The sequence below is a fragment of the Gallinula chloropus genome (genome assembly GCF_964237585.1).
Source record: "Gallinula chloropus genome assembly, chromosome: 7".
Taxonomy (NCBI): Eukaryota; Metazoa; Chordata; class Aves; order Gruiformes; family Rallidae; genus Gallinula; species Gallinula chloropus.
In genome coordinates, this window is record NC_140092.1 from 21,096,031 (window position 1) to 21,115,565 (window position 19,535).

The following is a 19,535-nucleotide window of genomic DNA, read 5'->3' on the forward strand; positions in this document are numbered from 1 at the left end:
AGATAACTCCACTGTTATAAATTTTTTGCAAAGAGTGAATAACAGTTATCAGCTTTTAATGTAATGGTAGCAAGGATGACGTCTTTTAACTGGTAGCTATGCATATTTTGTACTGTACGGCCCATAGCATATGACATCCCATTGTTTCATATGAAAATTATGTTATATGCCAAAGTTATCACCATTGTATCTCATTGCCTTGCAAACATTAGCTCATATAATTTCTCCAGTTTTTTTTCTGTAAGGTAGATATGTGCTTTCCAGCTCAGAGATGAGAAACCAATGCCTCTAATTACTAAAATATTTACATAGATTGTACATGAACCAATTTTAAATTGATTAGTCAAACTGCTGCAATCTATCAACTGAGGAATGTTTCTTCTTTTTTTAACTTGAAATATTTTCATTTACCATATGCTAACGCCTGTGCAAACCAAAATATGTGTCTACTCTGCCTTTTCTACTTATTAAACTAAACCAGCTAACTACATGTTAAAATATTTGTGGTTAAACAAAGCATAAAATCTATAATAGAGATTAATGATTCGATGTCAGCATGTGGTTATTTAAACACCAACTTTATGGAAATTTCCACTCATGTTTCTACAGAAATTAATGTAAAACACCATTGGAACTTGGCAGACTGTACTTTTTACTGTTAAAAGATAAGCAAGCTGCTTATACAAAGTATGCTTTAAGTTCCTGTAAAATTGGACAAGTCCAACTTTATTTTCACCTATCTCTGAAAACCCTCATGCAAGAGTACAAGTTACAGCCCAGCTAAATTTCATGGTTTTAGCACACCTCAATAAAATACATAGGATGCTTTTTAGAATTACAGTTATCTTACATAAGTAAGCAACAGTTATTTTATTTTTAAATCCAAGTTTTGCTGGTTTGAAAGGATGATATTTGAAAGCACAGAGTTATAAGACCCAAGTACATCTATATAAAGATTGTTATACTACATTTAAACTGTACTGATGCAGGCACAAGGTGTGGAGGGTACTCTGTAGCCAGTGACTCATGTTACAAACAGCTCAGAAGGTTTTTTCCAAGCATTTTGGAGATGCAACATGCACGGTTAAGCTGCAAGGCACTATATTAAGCTGATGTCTATCTCTAAAGATTCCAAAGGAATCAATTAAAAATTAGCTATAATTTTTTTTTAGTAGAAAACATGAATTGATAATCTTAGGCCAAATTATTTCTATGCCATAAAATTTCTGAATTTTAAATTGTTCTTCATGCTAACCAAATAAATGCTATATCATTTTAATTAGAAACTTTACCATCATTCAATGCAACAAGCTCTACTGTCTGAAGTGGTGAATCCTATGAATTTTAGTCTTAAAAAAAAAGGGGGGGGGATCTGAAGAATTGCTTAGCATTGAATTCTGTTATTCATTTAGATTTCAGAAGTTTATCCCGTGACTAAACATGAACTTTCACCTTACAACAGCAGTAATTATGGTTATAGTAGCCACTAATGTTTTGAAAACAGTTGTTGCCATCTATTGGAATGACATTGTCTGTGAGAGAAGTGATCAAAGGGTACGTTAGCTATCTGGACAACCCACAAATGATCTTTCTCTGATAACTTCTGTCCTGACTCCATGGACATCTTAAACACGTTTTCTAGGAGAGAAATGACTGCATTTTTTTTTCCTCTGGAAAATTCATATTTAACTGCTCTGCTTCATTCTGTTATTTTCATTATAAAAACACACTGTTCTCCCACATACAGTCTTAATATTCAAATTGTTCTATCATGATTTCACTGACTGTGACTGCCAGAATACCACAATCAGTCTTAAAAGGGTCATGCGGTTTACAAGTACAGTACTCCTATTTTTTTAAAAAAGACTATCAAGCAAATCTGGCATACTATTCAGAGAAAATTATGTTAGTTAAAAAAAATAAATAAAAGTGACTATCAGGCACAATCAAGGCAGATGATTTCCCTTATAGCATGTGTGAGCTACTATGAGCAAGCTGCACAAAAGGAATGAAGAGCTGAGTGTAAAGTGTGTGCAGTTGGTTTGGTTTGTCATCTTCAGATGAAATCACCTTTCTATTTAAAGGGTGCCTCTTCCTAAAGCATGTTCCTGTTGTGGGGAACTTCAAAAGGGCTGCAGTTGGGAGACAACTTTGCATATATCAGCTTTAGAATTGAACTATGACACGCTCAAAAGATATACCGTAAATAAAGTTCTAAATGTGATTATTTAGATACATTGCTCAAGATATTTTAATCCTGGAGTTTAATTTTTAAGAAAGGTAGTTGACAGTAAACCCAAGAAGGATTATTGATCTTGTAGCCACTCACAATATGACTGTAAGAGAATTAAGAGCTGTATAAAGAGGGAGCAACTGAGTGCCCCACTTGGCAGATCTGTCAGCCAGAAACAGGGAAGACACTGAAACTGAGAGGACACGGGGAAAAAAACCACAGAGTCTGGCTGCAGTAAGAACAAGGGTTGAGAGTACCAAGATCTTTGTACTGTTGTCCTCCCAAAAAAGGAGAAAGGTCAAGAGTATGAGGAGACATGAAAACTCAAGCTCTGAAAGGAAATGGCTGATCTAACAGTGTTTCTCTGCTTGTCACTGCCCAGCAGGAAGACCTGGACACGATGGAGGACAGAGAGCAGTGCTGATCCTGGAAGGGGCAATACCCCGCACCTGTGAGCCAATTCCTCAGCATAAACTCACACAGTTTATCTGATCCCACAGTGGCAGCCACATGAGATGACCCAGTGGTCAAACCTACAGTGACAAGAACACATGTAAATAGGGTCAGGCCCCATATGGGTTCAAAGCACTGTGCATCCACTAACCGAAACAAGTTCAGTCTTGGAATCAATGTGGGCAGGTCTTTACAGAGATTTCCACATCTCTAGAAAAGTTTCAGAAAAGATTCCATTAGTAACATTTCTTTGAGAGCATACATCCATCTTCTTGAGCAAAGCTAAATTTCTGATCAAGGGATACTTAAAATCTTGCTATAGGAAGACTGCTTTGAAAGTCACTTAAACCAATTTCTCCACTCATTTAGATATTTAATCTGATTGTTATAGAACTATTTAAAATGCATTATCCAGAAATGTACATGCAGGGTAATTAATTAAAAATGCAGAGAGAGTACAGCTGCTGATAAACATTCACAAACGATTCAGTAAAAACATTCACTCCAACAAGAATGCAAAAATGACAAATCTCAATCCATGTCACAGATCAAAACAAAGGCATTACTTAGCAAATACTGGGTTTGTTGCTGATACTAGTGAACCCAAAGAGTTAATATGTGCTGAGAGACTTCCAAGACATTTGTTATAACACCTCTGTTGGTTTAACAAAAACAAATCCCCAAATTTCTGTGGGGGTGATCCCTTTTCAGGAAAATCTTAATCTCAGACAACAGACCTATGGATTAATTATAGCATGTGACAGAATGAGGAAAACAGGTAATGTGTTCGATTTGAAAGCACAAGCCCTTAAAAATTGTCTGAAAAAAGAATCACTTTCTGTTTTAATAATATTGAAGTTTAAGGACCACTCTTGTGAAACCTTGAAATTTTATCCATGAGTTTACTCATTTACTATGCAAAGTTGGCACCTGGATAGTGCATTTGCACAGCTGTGCAGATTTATACTCAACTATGGAATAAAAAGTACCTGTGCCTGAGCTTTCTTTATAGGCTATTCAGACAATCACTCCTATGTTCAAATTCCCCCTAAATTGGATGTTTGCTCAAGTCTTTCAATAGTAAGCTACTAAATAGATTTGGTGACATTAAAGAAACTCTGTGCTACAAAAATTTTGAGCTCTCAGCCTGTTTTCTTGTTCTTGAATTCTGCAACCAGCAAACTAGGTGTAATTCAGATGCCTATTTCTGTTTGTACAGTGTCAATAAGAATTTAATTACTAATAAATACAGTATAAGAGAAACTGTCAAAAGGATAATGATTTTAAAGTTTTTTGTTTGCCTTCTTAAAATTCAAACTGATTGTAATGATTAAACACATGCATAAATTTTGCTTTAAAGTGTTAAAAATACTGCCCCATTTTCCTCATCTGAGAAATGGGCAATAATTCATGATATGATCTACTTTTAGGCTTAAAAAGCCACCTTGTTCATAGAGCCATACCTTAGAAACTACAGATCTGAATACAAGTTTTATTAAGTAACTAGATATAGCAAAACCAGCTAGATCTTGCTAAAACATTCATACATTGTTAGCAATATTGCAGCAGTTACATGGCCTTCAAAAACCTACTACTTTTAAACTACAACTATAGCAATTACCCAAAATTCTTCCTTATTCCCTCACAGGTACCTAAAATGTTTACCTTTACCCTCTGGACAGAACTCAGAGTTGTTAAATCTTCTTAAGCTGGTGCAAAGAATTCCAGAGCTCTTCCCAGGCTGCAATTGTTTTTGCTATTAAATTCTGTAGAGTTGAGGCTTACATCTGCTATGAGTCACTGGGCAGGAATGTTACTGAGAAGTTGCAGTTATCAAGACTAAATTGCAACATAAGTAGAAGATGGTAATTCTGTGCCTAACACAACACTTCTGAAATAAAAATAGACCAAAAATAACACGGGATCGTGCATTCCCTTTCACTGCTATGACCCAGGAAATTGCTTTCAACATCATATTCAGCTGTATACTCCAGTGATGTCCTGAATCAGAGCCTGAATCTCTTAAGGTTCAGAGGTATACAGACAGCATAACTGACTCAACTGATTTAGAAATAAAACATAAATCACTCAGACTAGAAGTTACATATCAGAGGTGATAAAATAAAATCTGCTACCCTCCAAAAAGCACCCAAACTAAACCCAAAGTAATAAACATAGTGCAGTCAAAGCCAAAGGGAACAAGAAAAAAAAAAAGGGACAAGGAATCTTGTTTGATATAAGCCAGTATTTTTATCTAAATTAGAAGGCACTCAGAAGCATAAGATCTCAGTGACTTGGTTAGACAAAATCACTTTGTATATAAGCTTTTTAGAGGCAGATGAATACATCAGAGAATGTTTTAAAATGCAATGTGCTTTTAGTATTTGTCCTCCTTCTATGTTGGCTCTTTCCAAAAAGTTCAATAAATGAGTATGCTTAAAGGAATGCTTATGGAAGAAGTGAACTCTTCAGGAAATACTGAACAAAAGCAGTAAAAGGACTTTTACATTCCACAACATAAATATTCAGACCATCAACTTCCTTTTGAAGACTAATACTTGTTGCACACTTCCTCTGAATAATTTCTGGTGTATTATTTGGAATCTGTTTACCTGGCAGTAATTTTATAATTAATTACATCAGGTAATTAACTTCATATTCTGGATTTTGAATATTTCATAGTTGCAATAAATTTCTCCTGAGTAGTCTACACTAAGAATCATTCAAAAATTCAAAATCATTCAGCAAGTAATTTTTACTGGGAATCTTACAATGCCTAATGACTTTTGCAAGGAGGGAGATACCTGTTCATAGCATGACTCTTAACTTAAGTGATTGTTATTTGGTGGGTGGGGTCTGAATTAATAACACATGGCATTTTAAACTTAGTTTTATTAACCATTTAAACAATTTATTGAAGGTTACATGAAGATTCTGCCACACTTGAAGTCTTTAAACAACGACTTCATGACTAAAATGTATGGTTGGGATTCATTTAAACAAGAATTTTATACATCATCAAGTCAGAGATTTGTGTTATTCCAGAAGTCTATAGGCTACCCATCATCAGAATGATTTTGCAAGAATAAAGATTAAATAGAAGACTCTCAAAGAGTAGACAAATGGAAGTCACGTAAGCATAAAAGAGAGAAGGGTCTGTCTTTGACATGTTGGATACATCTAATACCCAATACGGGCAAATGTCACCAACATTAACGCCGCCAGTGAGGACCTGGCTGTTCAGACAAACCATACCCAGATTTGCTGCTCTTGGGAGAGTTTGCACACAAGTGAAGCAAAACATGTCAGGGATCATTAATTACTCTTTTATTAGTTTTTGGACAAAATATGTATAAAGAATAAAATGCTGTTTCTCACTTCTATACCAAATCAAAATCAACACCTTTATTACTTCCTATAAGCAAGGTATAAACAGTCACTTTAAAACCATCTTATACCTTTTGTGAATGTTTAAAAGTAATAGCTAGGACAAGAAATTGGTGGTCTTTGTTCCCATTGTATTAGCACTTAGAGCCGAGTACCTCCCTGGGTATTTTATCTGACAAGAAGTTTTAACAGCTTTGGGCAATCCCAAACATGGGTACAGGCTGGGAGATCAGAATGGATTGAGAGCAGCCCTGAGGAGAAGAGCTTGATGGGTGAAAAGCTGGACATGAGCCAGCAGTGCACACTGACAGCCCAGAGAGCCAACCGTATCCTGGGCTGCATCAAAACCGATGTGATCAGCAGGTCGAAGATGATGATTCTCCCCCTCTACTCCACTCTCATGAGACCCCACCTGGAGTACTGTGTCCAGCTCTGGGGTACCCAATACAACAAAGACAGGGACCTGCTGGAGCAAGTCCAGAGGAGGGCCACAAAGATGATCAGGAGGCTGGAGCCCCTCTCCTATGAAAACAGGCTGAGAGAGTGTGGGAATTGCACCTAAGAGGTTAAAAACACAGGTGTCTGCTTATGTCTTATGCAAATATTGTGGATGGAGATCTGAAATGTTGGTGGGAGAAGCAACAGAAGGACAGAGTTTTACAGCAGCAGGACAGCCCTGGTTTTGCTAGAGACTGTGGAATAAACAGAAAAAGGGTTTCTACACAGAATTTTGAAGGGCAGGGTTCCTGGAGTGAGACCTTTCCTTCGTTGTCCATTAATGATAGGAGGCACTGGAACAGGTTGCCCAAAGAAGTTGTGGATGCCCCCTCCCTGGCAGTATTCAAGGTGGCCAGGTTGGATGGAGCTTTGGGCAACCTGGTCTAGTGGAGGGTGTCCCTGCCCATGGCAGGGGTTTGTAACTAGGTGATCTTTAAGGTACCTCCAACCCAAACCATTCTATGATTCTAAAATCAGCAAACACAAGATCATGTGTTCATAATATCATCCTTTTATCATGCAGATTCAAAAGAAGTTGCTTCACCCAAGATGCTTTCATGGTACAAATAAACACCATTTTTTTCCCTTTTAAGCTGTAATGCAAGTGTTAAGCACCATTTATAAAATATAAAGCTTTACTTTTTCTCACATGTATGATTTTTACTTAGGAAACCTTTAAATCACCTTCAACTGTGAAATAAAAATATGGAAGGGTCAAAGACTGTATTTTTTAGAGACACATTAATAAACAGAGTATGTCATACTTACTTTTTCATTAATAGATTATCAAGGTTCATTCTATCCAAAGCAGTGTGGCACTTTTTCATTAATAGATTATCAAGGTTCATTCTATCCAAAGCAGTGTGGCATTTCAGGATTCTTTCGGAATAATCTATACCATTTTAACATCCTACTTAGTTAACTGACAGAAATTCTTTTCATGGGCTGTCTCATTTATATACAAGAGTATGCACCAAAGTATTAAAACTGCTACAAAACAAGATCAAATTCAAGTGACATGCTTTGGGTAGCACAGCTCCCTGAAGTTCATGGGATGTTGATGACAGACATCCTTCATGCAGTTCTGCTTATTCACAGGGAAGTGTATGAGGAAACACAAACAGAAATCAACAAAGGAAACAGCATTCTTGTTCACTATTCCAGTTCTCCACTTACCCAGTACTACCTTTTACTGTGGGCTACTGATTTTTTTGTCTCTGGGCAACACTGTTGCCTCCTTCCTGTACTTCAGTCTTCTGCTTGCATTGTTGCTGTTTCTTGTGTTACTTTTGTTAGCCAAGGGATAAACTGGAGATGGTACTGGAATAGAAATAGGAAGGAAAATTAAATAGAAGGGACCACATAAATAGAAGTGCAGTATATCAAATATAGTGTTGGACTAGAAGACAAAGAGGGACATCCAGATTAAGCGCTGTATTTGTAGGTTGATTGTGAAACTTGATCTTAATTTCCTTAGAGTGAAATACTGCTTATGACCTTGCTAATTTCCGTGCTATAGAGATCTCTTTTAAAACGGTTTTCAAAATAGGCTTTAATGGAGCCTGACTTCAAAGAGAAAAACGTAGTTCTAGTACTTCTAGACAGGGCAGGGGCGGTGTTCCTGATACTTTTTGGTTATGTGAATTAACCATACTTAATAAACCAAAACTGGTTATGTTTCCTGGCTCCAGCCAATCCCTTTTTAGCACTAGCTTTGTTACCAGTTACTAATATTTTACTAGAATGTAATACCTGGAGTGCATATAACTGTAAATACTACATACTGATGAGCTAATAGCAGTATCAAGAGCATTACATTCCACATCCCTACAAGTGCAGGGTAAGACTTGCAACAGTGATTCTGTCTATTCTTCAGCTGAGATTCAGGTGCATTTCCAGGGTCTGACCAGGTTAGCTAATACCTATTTCCCAATTACTCTTATTTATTACTACTGATGATTATTATGCTTGAACAGATCATAAAAAATTGCTTTCTTTTTCACTGGTAGTGATTTGGTTAATCCTTGACCAGCCTAAAATGTGGTTTTGGAGTCTTAAATACCTATGTCTCTCCCCTACACCTGCTTAAGTTATCAGATCCTCTAGGGATATATAGAGACTATGTTCCTGTGTATATCAACTACAAAACTCCTTGTTAATGCCTTAAAAGATGTTACACAAAGAAAGAAAAACAACCTTTAGTATACTAGCTTGACAGTCATGTGTAGCCATATTATGGTAGACTAATCATTTTTGGATAGTTTCATTTTTGCAGTAAAAACCTCACAAAATCAGCAAAAAAGTGGAAAATTACTATTTGAACCAAACACCCTATTAGTTACTGCCTTTGTCTCAGGGCCTTTAAAAATCTCTCTCCCCAACTACTCCTTCACATCTCCTCTGTCTCAGTAAAACTTTAATCTTTCACATCTTGTTTCTAGTCCTTACATGCCAGTATTTTGCTTGCTTTCTTTGACTCTGGAATAATAAAAATAGAATTAACAAGATACAACCAGCAGAAGCACAAGGAAAAAATAATCACTCATCTCTCACAGAGCTTTCAATTCTAATTAAATTGGACTATCTCGCAGATAATCCATTCTGTTTCTGTGAGGGTGCATTCATTAGCATGTCTGCTGGTTGAAGCACTTATAACAGAGATCTTTGTAGGAGGAATTAGTTACTGTCAATCTAGAGGCTCATTAGCGCTGATATAAGACTTCCCCTGAAAGATTTTTTTTTTCTTTTAAATAAACAAGACATTCTTTAAGCCATATTAATTTGGCTCACAGTCATTCCCAAACATGAGATGTTTTAACAGTAGTGGAGAACCACCTACTGGAAATAATGCTTCTTGCAGTGCACTCCATGATTCCTTAATGCTTCTTGTATCTTTTTTTTCAGTCCCTGTCCCCACTGAAGAATGCTCTGAGGAACTGGTACTCTTGTATTTCTTTGAAATGCTTTTTTCTTTTCTTTTTTTTTTTTAAAGAAAAAATCTGCAGCAAATTCCAAAAGAGAGACAGAAAACAAAAATAAGGGAAAAAAATCATCCTGCAAATGTCAAATAGGAATCAGTGAGTATTCTGCAAGCTCCTGTGAGAGATATAATTCCAACATATGATAAGGAATATATGCAGTTATGACATATAGGTGACTACAGTAAAGACACTGTTACTAAAGCATACTAAAATCTAAATAATTTATTGTTTTTCCTTAACAGTGTATTGTATTTTTATGCAAGATATTTTTTTCCCTGATGGAAAAGATAGGAATGAAGGAGTTGTGTTTTAAGAATAAACCATAGCAACAAAAATAACGATAGACATTGTGTTAAGGCACTATTTTCTCTGAAATTCTGCCTCCACCTGCCGGGCTGTGAGAAGTATGCCACTTCACAATACAAAGCATCTTGCCAACAGCAGCAACGTTGCCAATATTGTGCTGAATATCCAGACATGTTATCTGAGGCCAGAATAAAAGGTAATTAGTTTTTTTTTTTTTAAAAAGATGCTGAATAATTAATTTTTATTAGGTCCAAAATTGCAATACAAATGAATAACATATATATCCTTACAGAGAGCTTCCATCAGACTGTGGCATATTCTTTTAAAAGTAATTTCTCTTAAGGATATACAGTCATGTAGCCATGGGAGAAATGGGAGAAAAGGGAGAAAAATGCTGCTATAACAGGCAGTCTTACACTCACCTCTTTCAGGCACTACATATTGTCCAGAACTGTTCCTTTGATAGTGGGGCATCTGCTGGAGAAAACAGTATTGTAGTGAAAGATATTTTTGAAAGGATTTCAAATAATTAATTATTTTTCTAAATTAGATAGATGAATGTGTCACTGAAAAGGATTAATGTTTCATATACTTTTTGGTGGTGCAAAATACATCAGTTTAAGTACCAATATAGGAGAGATGGGAGAAGGGGGGGAAACATGACTACATTTTCACATGCAACTTGTAGCATGTTTCTTGTCCAGGACGAATTGTGAGACCTACGTAAATAATTAATGCTTCTGCTTTAGAAACTCAGTGTAATGGAAATGCTAAAAATGATACCTCATTTTTTCCAATTCTATTGAGGAACAACCCTCCAAAATGAGAGAAATTATAGAAGATATCAGAAACTAAACCGATAACTCTGAGTACGTGATGGAAGCCCAGCTCCCTCAGGACTAGCAAAAATTTCTGTGAAATACAGGTCTATCTTGGCACAACCAGGTGACCGGAGCATAACTGTGAAGCACAGCTCAACTATTACCCACAACTAGTCTTTAAAATGCTAAATCCTCCTTTTTTTTCTATATTTTTTTTTTCCCCAGGAGAACCTGGATCTGTAAACTCCAAGCCTTAAAGCAAGTAGCAGAAAATAAGGGCACTGTGGAAAAAAGGAGAAAGGGTAGAGCAAACGACACCGATGTGCACCTTGTCACCCGGGACACCAAAGGCAGGTACACGCTGGCGCTGCAAGTTGATACGGCCCCAGATGAGGGCGGGATCTGACCCCTGCCCGCGCTGGGGGCTTTGACATGCTGTCACTTGTCTTCCAGGCGGGTGAAATAATTTATAGAGTTCACAATCGTCGCCGTATTTTGTTCTGCGAGTGAAACGCGCCAGCCGCCCCGCAGCTCGCCGGCAGACAGGGGCTCAGCCTGTGACAGGGCCCGGCGGTGCCCTGACTGGAAAACTACAGGTCCCGGGAGGCGCTGCCCGCCGGTCCGCGGGCGCGAACGCGCCGCTGGCGCGGGGCACGCTGGGAGCTGGAGTTTCGGTCGCCCCCCCCCCAACTGCCGCGTCGGTCCCTGGAAGCGCGGGAAAGGGCCGCCTCTGCCACCCTCCCGTCACGTGGCCCGGGGCAGGCGGCGTTTGCGCGGCGCGGAAGGGCATCGCGGGCGGGGTTACTAGGTAACGGTGTGTATCCGTCCGCTGGGTCCCGCCTCCCGCACCCCTCCCGGAGTGACGGCCAAGATGGCGGCGGCGGTGGCGGCCGTTGGGGAAGGGTTTTGAGTCCCTGTCTTAGCGCTGTTCCGCTGCGTTGGGCGAAGCGAGGCGAGGCGACTGCTTTTCTCCGCTGCCGGAAGGCGAAACTCTCAGACGGGCAGCTCGGGCCCCGCGGGTCGCGAACGGCGGTGGAGGAGAAACCAGGCCTGGCTGACCTCCCCTCCCCTCCGCCGCGGGGTGAGCCGCCCTCTCCTCCCTCTCGCGCGGCGGGCTCCCCACCGTCTCTCGCTGGCAGCGGACCACGGGGAGCGGCGGGCGCCGCCGCTGGCGGAGCAGGGCCGCCTGGCCTGGCCTGGCCTTCGCGTCCCCGCGTGGGTGGGCACCGGGCCGGTGAGGAGAGGGAATTAGGCTCGCTGCCTGGGGAAGAAGGGGTCTGAGGCGGCGGAGGAGGAGCCGGGTTCCGCAGGCCCGGGGGAGCCTTGCGGTGTGAGCAGGCTGGGCGGGTCGCTCCCCTCCGCCCTGGAGAAGCGCGCGTTACCCGCTTCCCAAGGAGATGCCGGCGGGGCAGTGGCAACGGCCGAGCTTTTTTGCCTGAGGCGCTTCTAAGCAGAGCCCGCCTACCCCTTCCCTCCCTCCCCCCTGCTGCCTCAGGTTTTGGCGCCGCGAAGGAGCGGGCTTTCCGCGCGCCTTCCGACCGCCCCCGGCGCGGGGAGCGCCTCGCCTGCCTGGCGCTGCAGCCAGGCGGGCAGAGCCGCCGGGGCTTCCATCGGTCTGCAGGTCCCCTTGGCGGCGACGAGAAGCGCCGGGCCTGGGCACGGTGCCTCGCAGTGTTAGCGGACCAGGTCGGGAAGTCAGCCGGCGGGACTGAGGTGCGCGGCTCGGCCCCAGCTCTGCGCGGCTGGTGGTGCTGGGCATCCCTCTTCGGGCGCGGGTGTCTCTAGCCGCTTGCTCGTGTGAGGGCTGTCCGATGCGAGAAGGGAGGACTTGCTCCGTTGTCTGCTCCGGTTTGATGATGCTATGTGACTGGAAGTACTTTGTAGGCGTGTAGTGAGTTAACGCTAAATTAATGCTCACTGAGGAGCACCTCTCTAAAGTTAAACCTAAAGAAATCCCATTTTCAGTATTTATGGCTCAATGGATGGATTGCCCAGGGAGGTGGTGGAGTTACTGTCCCTCGGGGTGTTTAAGAAAAGGTTGGATGAGGTACTTAGGGACACGGTTTAATAAGTAATATAAGTGGTAGGGGGACAGTTGGGCTACATGATCTTAGAGGTCTTTGTCAACCTTAACAATTCTATGATTGTGATGGCATATAACAACCTTGTGTTTTCCATTTAATTTTCAAAACTTTATGTGTGTGCAGAATTAAGAGCTCTTGTACTTCACATGATGTTACGGGGGGAAAAATATGAAAATAATCCACAGTAGGAAATAAAGCTGTTTAAAATATGTCCTTTCATGTGTTTTGTGCTGATGCTTTTGAACAATTTGCATAGTGCTGTTAAATGTACAAAATGTTTTGACTACCATCTTCGATGTTTTTTACTATAATCAGATGTTATCTTAAATTATTACTTCTACAGAAAATATACAGAAAGCCTTTCCCCCCCCCCCCCCCAAATAGTTAGTGTAGTAAGGCGGGATGCACATGCTCAGATAAAGCTTTTATACAGGTTCTCTGACGTTCAAGAAGCTGAGATTTCTCATGGGTAGCTGGATGCAGAAATAGCACAGTGGGAAGATAACAAAGTTTTTATAACAGGATTTATTCTGGAAATAGCTGCTAAAATGGAAAGTAAGAAAAAATACAAATTAATGATAGGGAACTGAAAAACACAGCTTCATATGGGAGGGCTTCACCTTTAAGAAAAAAGCTTGCTGAACTGCTTTGTGCTTTTAATATAGATGAAAGGATAAAATATCAGCATAGCTCTGTGATCTTAAGCTCACCTGAATATAACTCATTAGGAAATATCAAAGTCTGCAATAGGAGTGATTAGAGACTTGCTTTCTGGGAAGGACACAGTTCTGTTAGAAGACTTAAAAATCTAGTGTCCTTGCTTGAAAATACTGTTTAAGAATATTCTGTGGCAGTGAATTTACTTCAGAGGTAATGAGAAACTGCTACAGCAGAAATAGTTGGAGACAACTTGTGTGAAAGCATTAAGTATGTGAATAGTTATTTGCATTACATGAAGGCAAGGACTGACACATCTTGTTTTTACAGTGGAAGGTGGGGAAAAACTTTTGCTGTGGGTTCAGTAGAATTATGTAACATGGTGGGAAACAGCTTACCGAACTGGTCTGTAAAGCCAGATGGCCTCTAATCTTGTCAAGATGAACTTGTCATACTTAATGGCATAGGTCAGAACAGTGCCAGTTGAAATGTTGGCTATTGCACATCTAGAAAGCTGGACAGTTTGTCTGTAACTGAAGAAAGTTCTTAGAAAACTGCTTTTTTTATAGAATATGCTAATCCAATAATTATGCATTTGTTTTCAATTGTTGTCAGATACATCTTGAGCTAGCAGGAAGAGCTTCCCTGCAAACTTCTCATAGGATGCTTGTGCTTCTACCTGAAAACAAAGAAATTGTGAAAAGGCATTGGGTTCTTATTTTCTAAGTAAATCTGACAGTTGACCTGGTTGAAAGTTGCACAGAAGGTGTGGTTTTACAGTTGACCTGTCTGTGTTGCGCTCCTGATGTCGTGGATTTCATTTGCCTTCCTTGAGCCTACAGATGGTTCTTACGTAGGTGTAAGGTTAGCCAGATCAGGGAGCTTATCTAGTTGAGAACTCAACTGTGTCGTGTGGTTGTTTTGTGTTAGGTTTTTTGTTTGGTTTGGTTTGGGTTTTGTTAATTTTGGTTTGGTTTGTTGGCTGGCTGGTTTACAGATGGTACCCTCTGGTTGCATGGCCTACTGGACACTGTTTGAAGTGTGATCTGCCTGAGGGTGGGGAGGCTCTTCAGAGGGATCTGAACAGACTGGACCAATGGGCAGAGACCAATCGGATGAAGTGTAACAAGGCCAAGTGTAGAGTGCTGAACATGGGACATAACAACCCCATGCAGCGCTACAGGCTTGGGGGAGACTGGCTGGAGAGCTGTCAGGAAGAGAAGGACCTGGGGGTGTTGGTTCACTGCAGGCTGAATATAAGCCAGCAGTGTGCCCAGGCAGTCAAGAAGGCCAGTGGCATCTTGGCCTGTATCAAAAAGTGTGGCCAGTAGGTCTAGGGAAGTAATTGTGCCCCTGTACTTGGCATTGATGAGGCCACACCTTGAATACTGTGTCCAGTTCTGGGCTCCTCACCATAAGAAGGACATTGAGGTCCTTGAGCAAGTGCAGAGAAGGGCAACCAGGTTGGGGAAGGGGCTGGAGGGAAAATCCTCTGAGGAGCTGCTGAGGGAGCTGGGGGTGTTCCTCTTGGAGGAGGCTGAGGGGAGACCTTCTCCCAACCTACAACTACCTGAAGGGAGGTTGTAGAGAGGTGGGCGATGGTCTCTTCAGCCAGGGGATAGGAGATGGGACAAGAGGAAGTGGCATGAAGCTGTGCCAGGGCAGGGTCAGATTGGATATTAGAAAAAAAAAAAATTAACTGAGAGAGTTGTCAGGGCCTGGAACAGGCTGCCCAGGGAGGGGGTTGAGCCACCTTCCCTGGATGTGTTCAAAAAAAGGCTAGATGATGTAGTTGGGATATGGTTTAGCTTAGGATGGGAATGGTTGGACTTGATGATCTTCAAAGGTCTTTTCCAACCTTGTGATTCTGTGACACTTCTGCTGGGACAAAGTACGAATGAATGTGGAAGGATAGTAGGGCACAGATCTGCCTCTTCCCAAAGTAGGTGGAACTTAATTACACTTGTGTTCCAGTTCTGATTGTGAGAAGCAGAAGCTGAATTACTCCTAACTGTGCAGTGTGACTTGGGTTGGTATACTGCCGAGTGGAGATGTGGTTACAGTATAACGAGTGTACCTGATAGATCCTGTTTCCTTAATGGTATAGTAAATAGGCTGTGTCTGCATAGAAATACTGCGGTGTGCAAGTGCACTTACTGAGAGCACTCCGCTCTGTGATTTTAACTAACTACTATACTTAAGAAGGTAGGTGTTCTAGTACAGCTTTTAAACTTAGTTCAGGGTTGTTTGTTGTTTTGTTGTGATTTTTTTTTTTTTTTTTTTGGTTTGTCTTTCTGGAACTGATTATTAAAAAAATACCAAAACTTCTTTGATACTTCTTAATATTGAGTTCTACGTGATTTCTTCACCTGCACTGTGAAATCTTTGTGTGAAGGTTAATGGTAGGTAGGTTGTAATGAAATGTTTAGAAATAAATATTTCTTTTACATTTTTTTTTCCCAGTTAAAAATAAAGCTAGGATCATGTCCTAACATAGCAGTTAAAACACTGGAAACACTAATTCTCTGCAGGACTCTCTTTCTTTTACATCTGTAACAACACTTCATAGCTGTTCTAAGGAAAAGGTTTGTACCTCTGTGCAGTGGAACTATGCTGGCAGCACTGAGGCTACACAGCTTTTATTGCAGCCTCAGAGTATATGCAGTACTGTGTTCTTCACCTTTTTGAACAGGCTAATCAAATTTTACTGCTATAAAGGAATACTTTCTAATATTTCAGCTTTAACAGCTTTTTTATTACTAATGTCAAAACTAGAAGTGGAAATGAGAACTTTTAACATGTAGATTGCTTTATACTGCACAGAAAGACACTATTCGCGAGCAGCAAAACTCTAGGAAACCCAAACTTGTTTTTGCTAGAAGCTATAAGCATTCACTGCTTAAAGTTTACAGTAAAGAAAGTAAAATTCCTTTTGGTGGTGTTTGTCAAGTATTGTGTTGATGTTATCAGCATATTAGTATTGAAATCAGTGTGAAAGTTTGACATCCTAGATCTCCAGAGTTGCTTATTGTATCAAATAGACATCACCCTAGACCTGAAAGTGCAGGCTTTGTGAAGTGCAAAGCAGTCTTTCTAAGCACTGTGCAGTGTGTTTTCAAGTGAGGAATATTGAGAGACTAAAGAAAGAATAAAAAATGTTTGCTTTCTAAGAGCAGGGATTTAAAAACAAAATTTAGAAACCCCAACCCACAACTACTACTTGTTTAATTTTAAATGCCGGTGTCTGTGGTGTTCTCACTGTTACATCATTAGTAGCAGGGTTTATAAAATAGGGGCTATTGTTTCCTAAAACAGCCTTGTGTTTGCATTTTATGATGGATATGTAGTTGTCACATTATGAATCGTTAAAGTATTGTACATAAACTGATTTTAATACAGCACAATTCTTTCAACTGTTCCTTTTAGATTCTTTTTATTGACTGCTTGTCATGGCAACAGGAGGTGGTCCCTTTGAAGAAGGCATGAATGATCAGGACTTGCCTAGCTGGAGCAATGAGAGCCTTGATGACCGGTTGAACAACACGGTAAAATTCATCTATCTCCTCTTTCAGTTGTCCTTTTATGCTGTACACTAAAATGACCAGTAGATTGTGTTAGTGGGAGGTAACAATGAAAAACCCTAAGCTTTGTCAGTACAAATTTACAAGTGAGTATCTGCAAACCCAGTAAAAATAATAGAGGTAGAAGTAAGCAAGCAATGAGTGTAATTCAGAGGTGGTGAAGTCTGTAGATGTTTGTATGGGAAGAGTTTCGGGTAAATAAAGGAGCTGTTTTTACAAAGGTGTTGTAGATGCCTTGAAAAGGAAAACTATTATTAGAAGTTCTAAACTGCTGAAGAGTCTTCCATGAAGAAGAAAAATACATTTTTAGCTTCGTTTGAAATTAATGTAATGCATTGTAGGATGAAATGGGTTTAAAATTACAAGCTGTTTTTACTTTATGCTGTGGAGAAAGTGGTATTTTGTAATGTGACATTTGCTCTAGAAAACTTAGGTCATATTTTGATACCACTTCTTACTTCCAAAATGGAAGTAAACTTTATTTCAGTGAATTAGAATATTTACTTTCCACGTTATCCACATAGATAACAAATATGACACTTTTTTTCCCTCCTTCCACGTAAGGACTGGGGAAGTCAGCAGAAGAAAGCAAACAGATCTTCAGAAAAAAACAAGAAAAAGCTTGGTGGGGCAGCTGAAAAAAGGCTTACTAATGACATATCTCCAGAATCCTCACCTGGAATCGGACGACGGAAGACCAGAACTCCTCATAGTTTTCCTCATGCTCGATACATGACCCAGATGTCTGTTCCGGAGCAGGCTGAGCTAGAAAGGCTTAAGCAAAGAATAAACTTCAGTGATCTGGATCAGGTTTGTATGAATATTAGTTTCCACTGTAAATGTGACTACAAAATTTATTCCCCTTAATAGTTTGACAGATAAATAAGCTTTCATAAGTGATTAATATTAAAAACTTACATGCGCTATGGGATCTAAATCAAAATTCTGGTTTTGAACTTGAGAAAATTGTGGAAGGCCTATGGCTTTCCTATGCTTTAGAGTACACCAGATGTCTTCACTTTCTTTCTCTCAATTGTTAACAAATTCCTGTGTCCTCAAATCAATATTTCTTATCGTATTGTCTACCACTTGAGAATATGCTACCTTATTTTGAACATCTGTTTTTGCAGTGGCAGTTTGTGATTCCAAACATTTTTTCATTGGGGATTAAGCAGAAGACTAGCATTAAAAACTGCTTCTCAGTAGAGTGTAGAGAAACGTATGGCATGAATTCTTGAGACATAAATGCTTCTTTAAGGATATGGCATATTCATCTTGTCCAAAACGGTGAATAATATGAGGGATTAATTCTTTGGTAACAAGGCATAAATTTGTGCTAACAGTTACATAATAGAGGCTTGCTAATATTTGTGAAAGTTTGTTGTTAAGTTGTTTGGGTTGTGAAGATTCTTTCAAATGTGACTTGTTGCTTAGATTTTGAATATAAAGACCAGGCATAGCTTCCTCCCCAAATGTATGTTATGGCAACAAGTTGCTACTCAATAGGTTCTAAATAACAGCTGAAGTACGAGGTGTAGTATTCTGTGTGTATTGCTTTATTATTATTCTCTCAAATTACCTGGGAAGGCAGGATGCCTTTCACTGTAATAAAGGTGGAGGCCACAGAATGATGAGGAACTAAGCTCTGAGGAACTGCAGAACCCTTTTGCTTCTCAACTCTTTTGGGAGGGTGGGCTTCTCTTCTGAAAACTATATGGCAAAATCACTCATACTTCCTTTAGCTTTTGGCTAGTCAGTGACTAATATGGTAACTTTAAAATCACTCTAATAATACTGCAGAACCAGTAATCCAAACAGTGAAGCTAATTAGTGTTGAGAATATGTTTGAGGAAAAAAAATAAAGCAATTGTTCTTGTTTGTTTGTTTATAGAGAAGCATTGGAAGTGACTCTCAAGGCAGGGCAACAGCTGCTAACAACAAACGTCAACTTAATGAAAACAAAAAGCCATTCAACTTCCTGTCACTACAAATAAACACCAATAAAAGCAAAGATCCTGCCTCAGGTTCCCCAAGAAAGGAAAGTGGGGTATCAGTACAATGTAAAGAGTTGTTTGGAGCTGCTCTAAGCAAGGATTTCTTGCAAAATTGTCAAGTCTCTTCTCAAGAAGATGGAAGGGGAGAACCAGCTATGGATAGTAGCCAGGTATTTACATAGCCTATAAAGTCTAAAGAATATTGACTCTTAGGTTTTAATTATTTTGTTATTTTTCAGTGCTTCTTTGTAAATTTCTGAAAAGTATAACCACTAAATCTTTACTGGAAATGCTTATCTTCCCACTGCTCTAAAAAAGCAACTTGAGGAAAACAAACTTAATCAAATATTGTTCTTTAGAAATCTGCTTATTGGTAACAGAAGCAGTATTAATTTTCATCTCAGAGGTTAGTTCTCTTTTATGCATAATAATACTTACAGTTTAGTATCTTCACATGTTGGTGAGCTCAGTTCTGGCTTACCCTGTGTCAGTAAGAAGTCCTGTGCTTCAGCCTTGCAGCTTCAGACGTGCATAGATCTG

The 19,535-nt window shown here is 39.8% G+C and overlaps 1 protein-coding gene across 1 annotated transcript in view; it reads left to right on the plus strand.

Annotated features, from left to right (window-relative positions):
• The first annotated feature begins 12,377 nt into the window (after nt 1-12,377).
• PCM1 (pericentriolar material 1) overlaps nt 12,378-19,535 on the plus strand; it is a 40,049-nt gene continuing 32,891 nt past the window's right edge. Inside the window, exons 1-4 of the mRNA XM_084267048.1 lie at nt 12,378-12,392; nt 16,847-16,965; nt 17,566-17,811; nt 18,992-19,165. Coding sequence (XP_084123174.1) covers nt 16,870-16,965; nt 17,566-17,811; nt 18,992-19,165 — 516 coding nt within the window. The 5' untranslated portion in view covers nt 12,378-12,392; nt 16,847-16,869. The remainder of the gene's footprint in view (nt 12,393-16,846; nt 16,966-17,565; nt 17,812-18,991; nt 19,166-19,535) is intronic.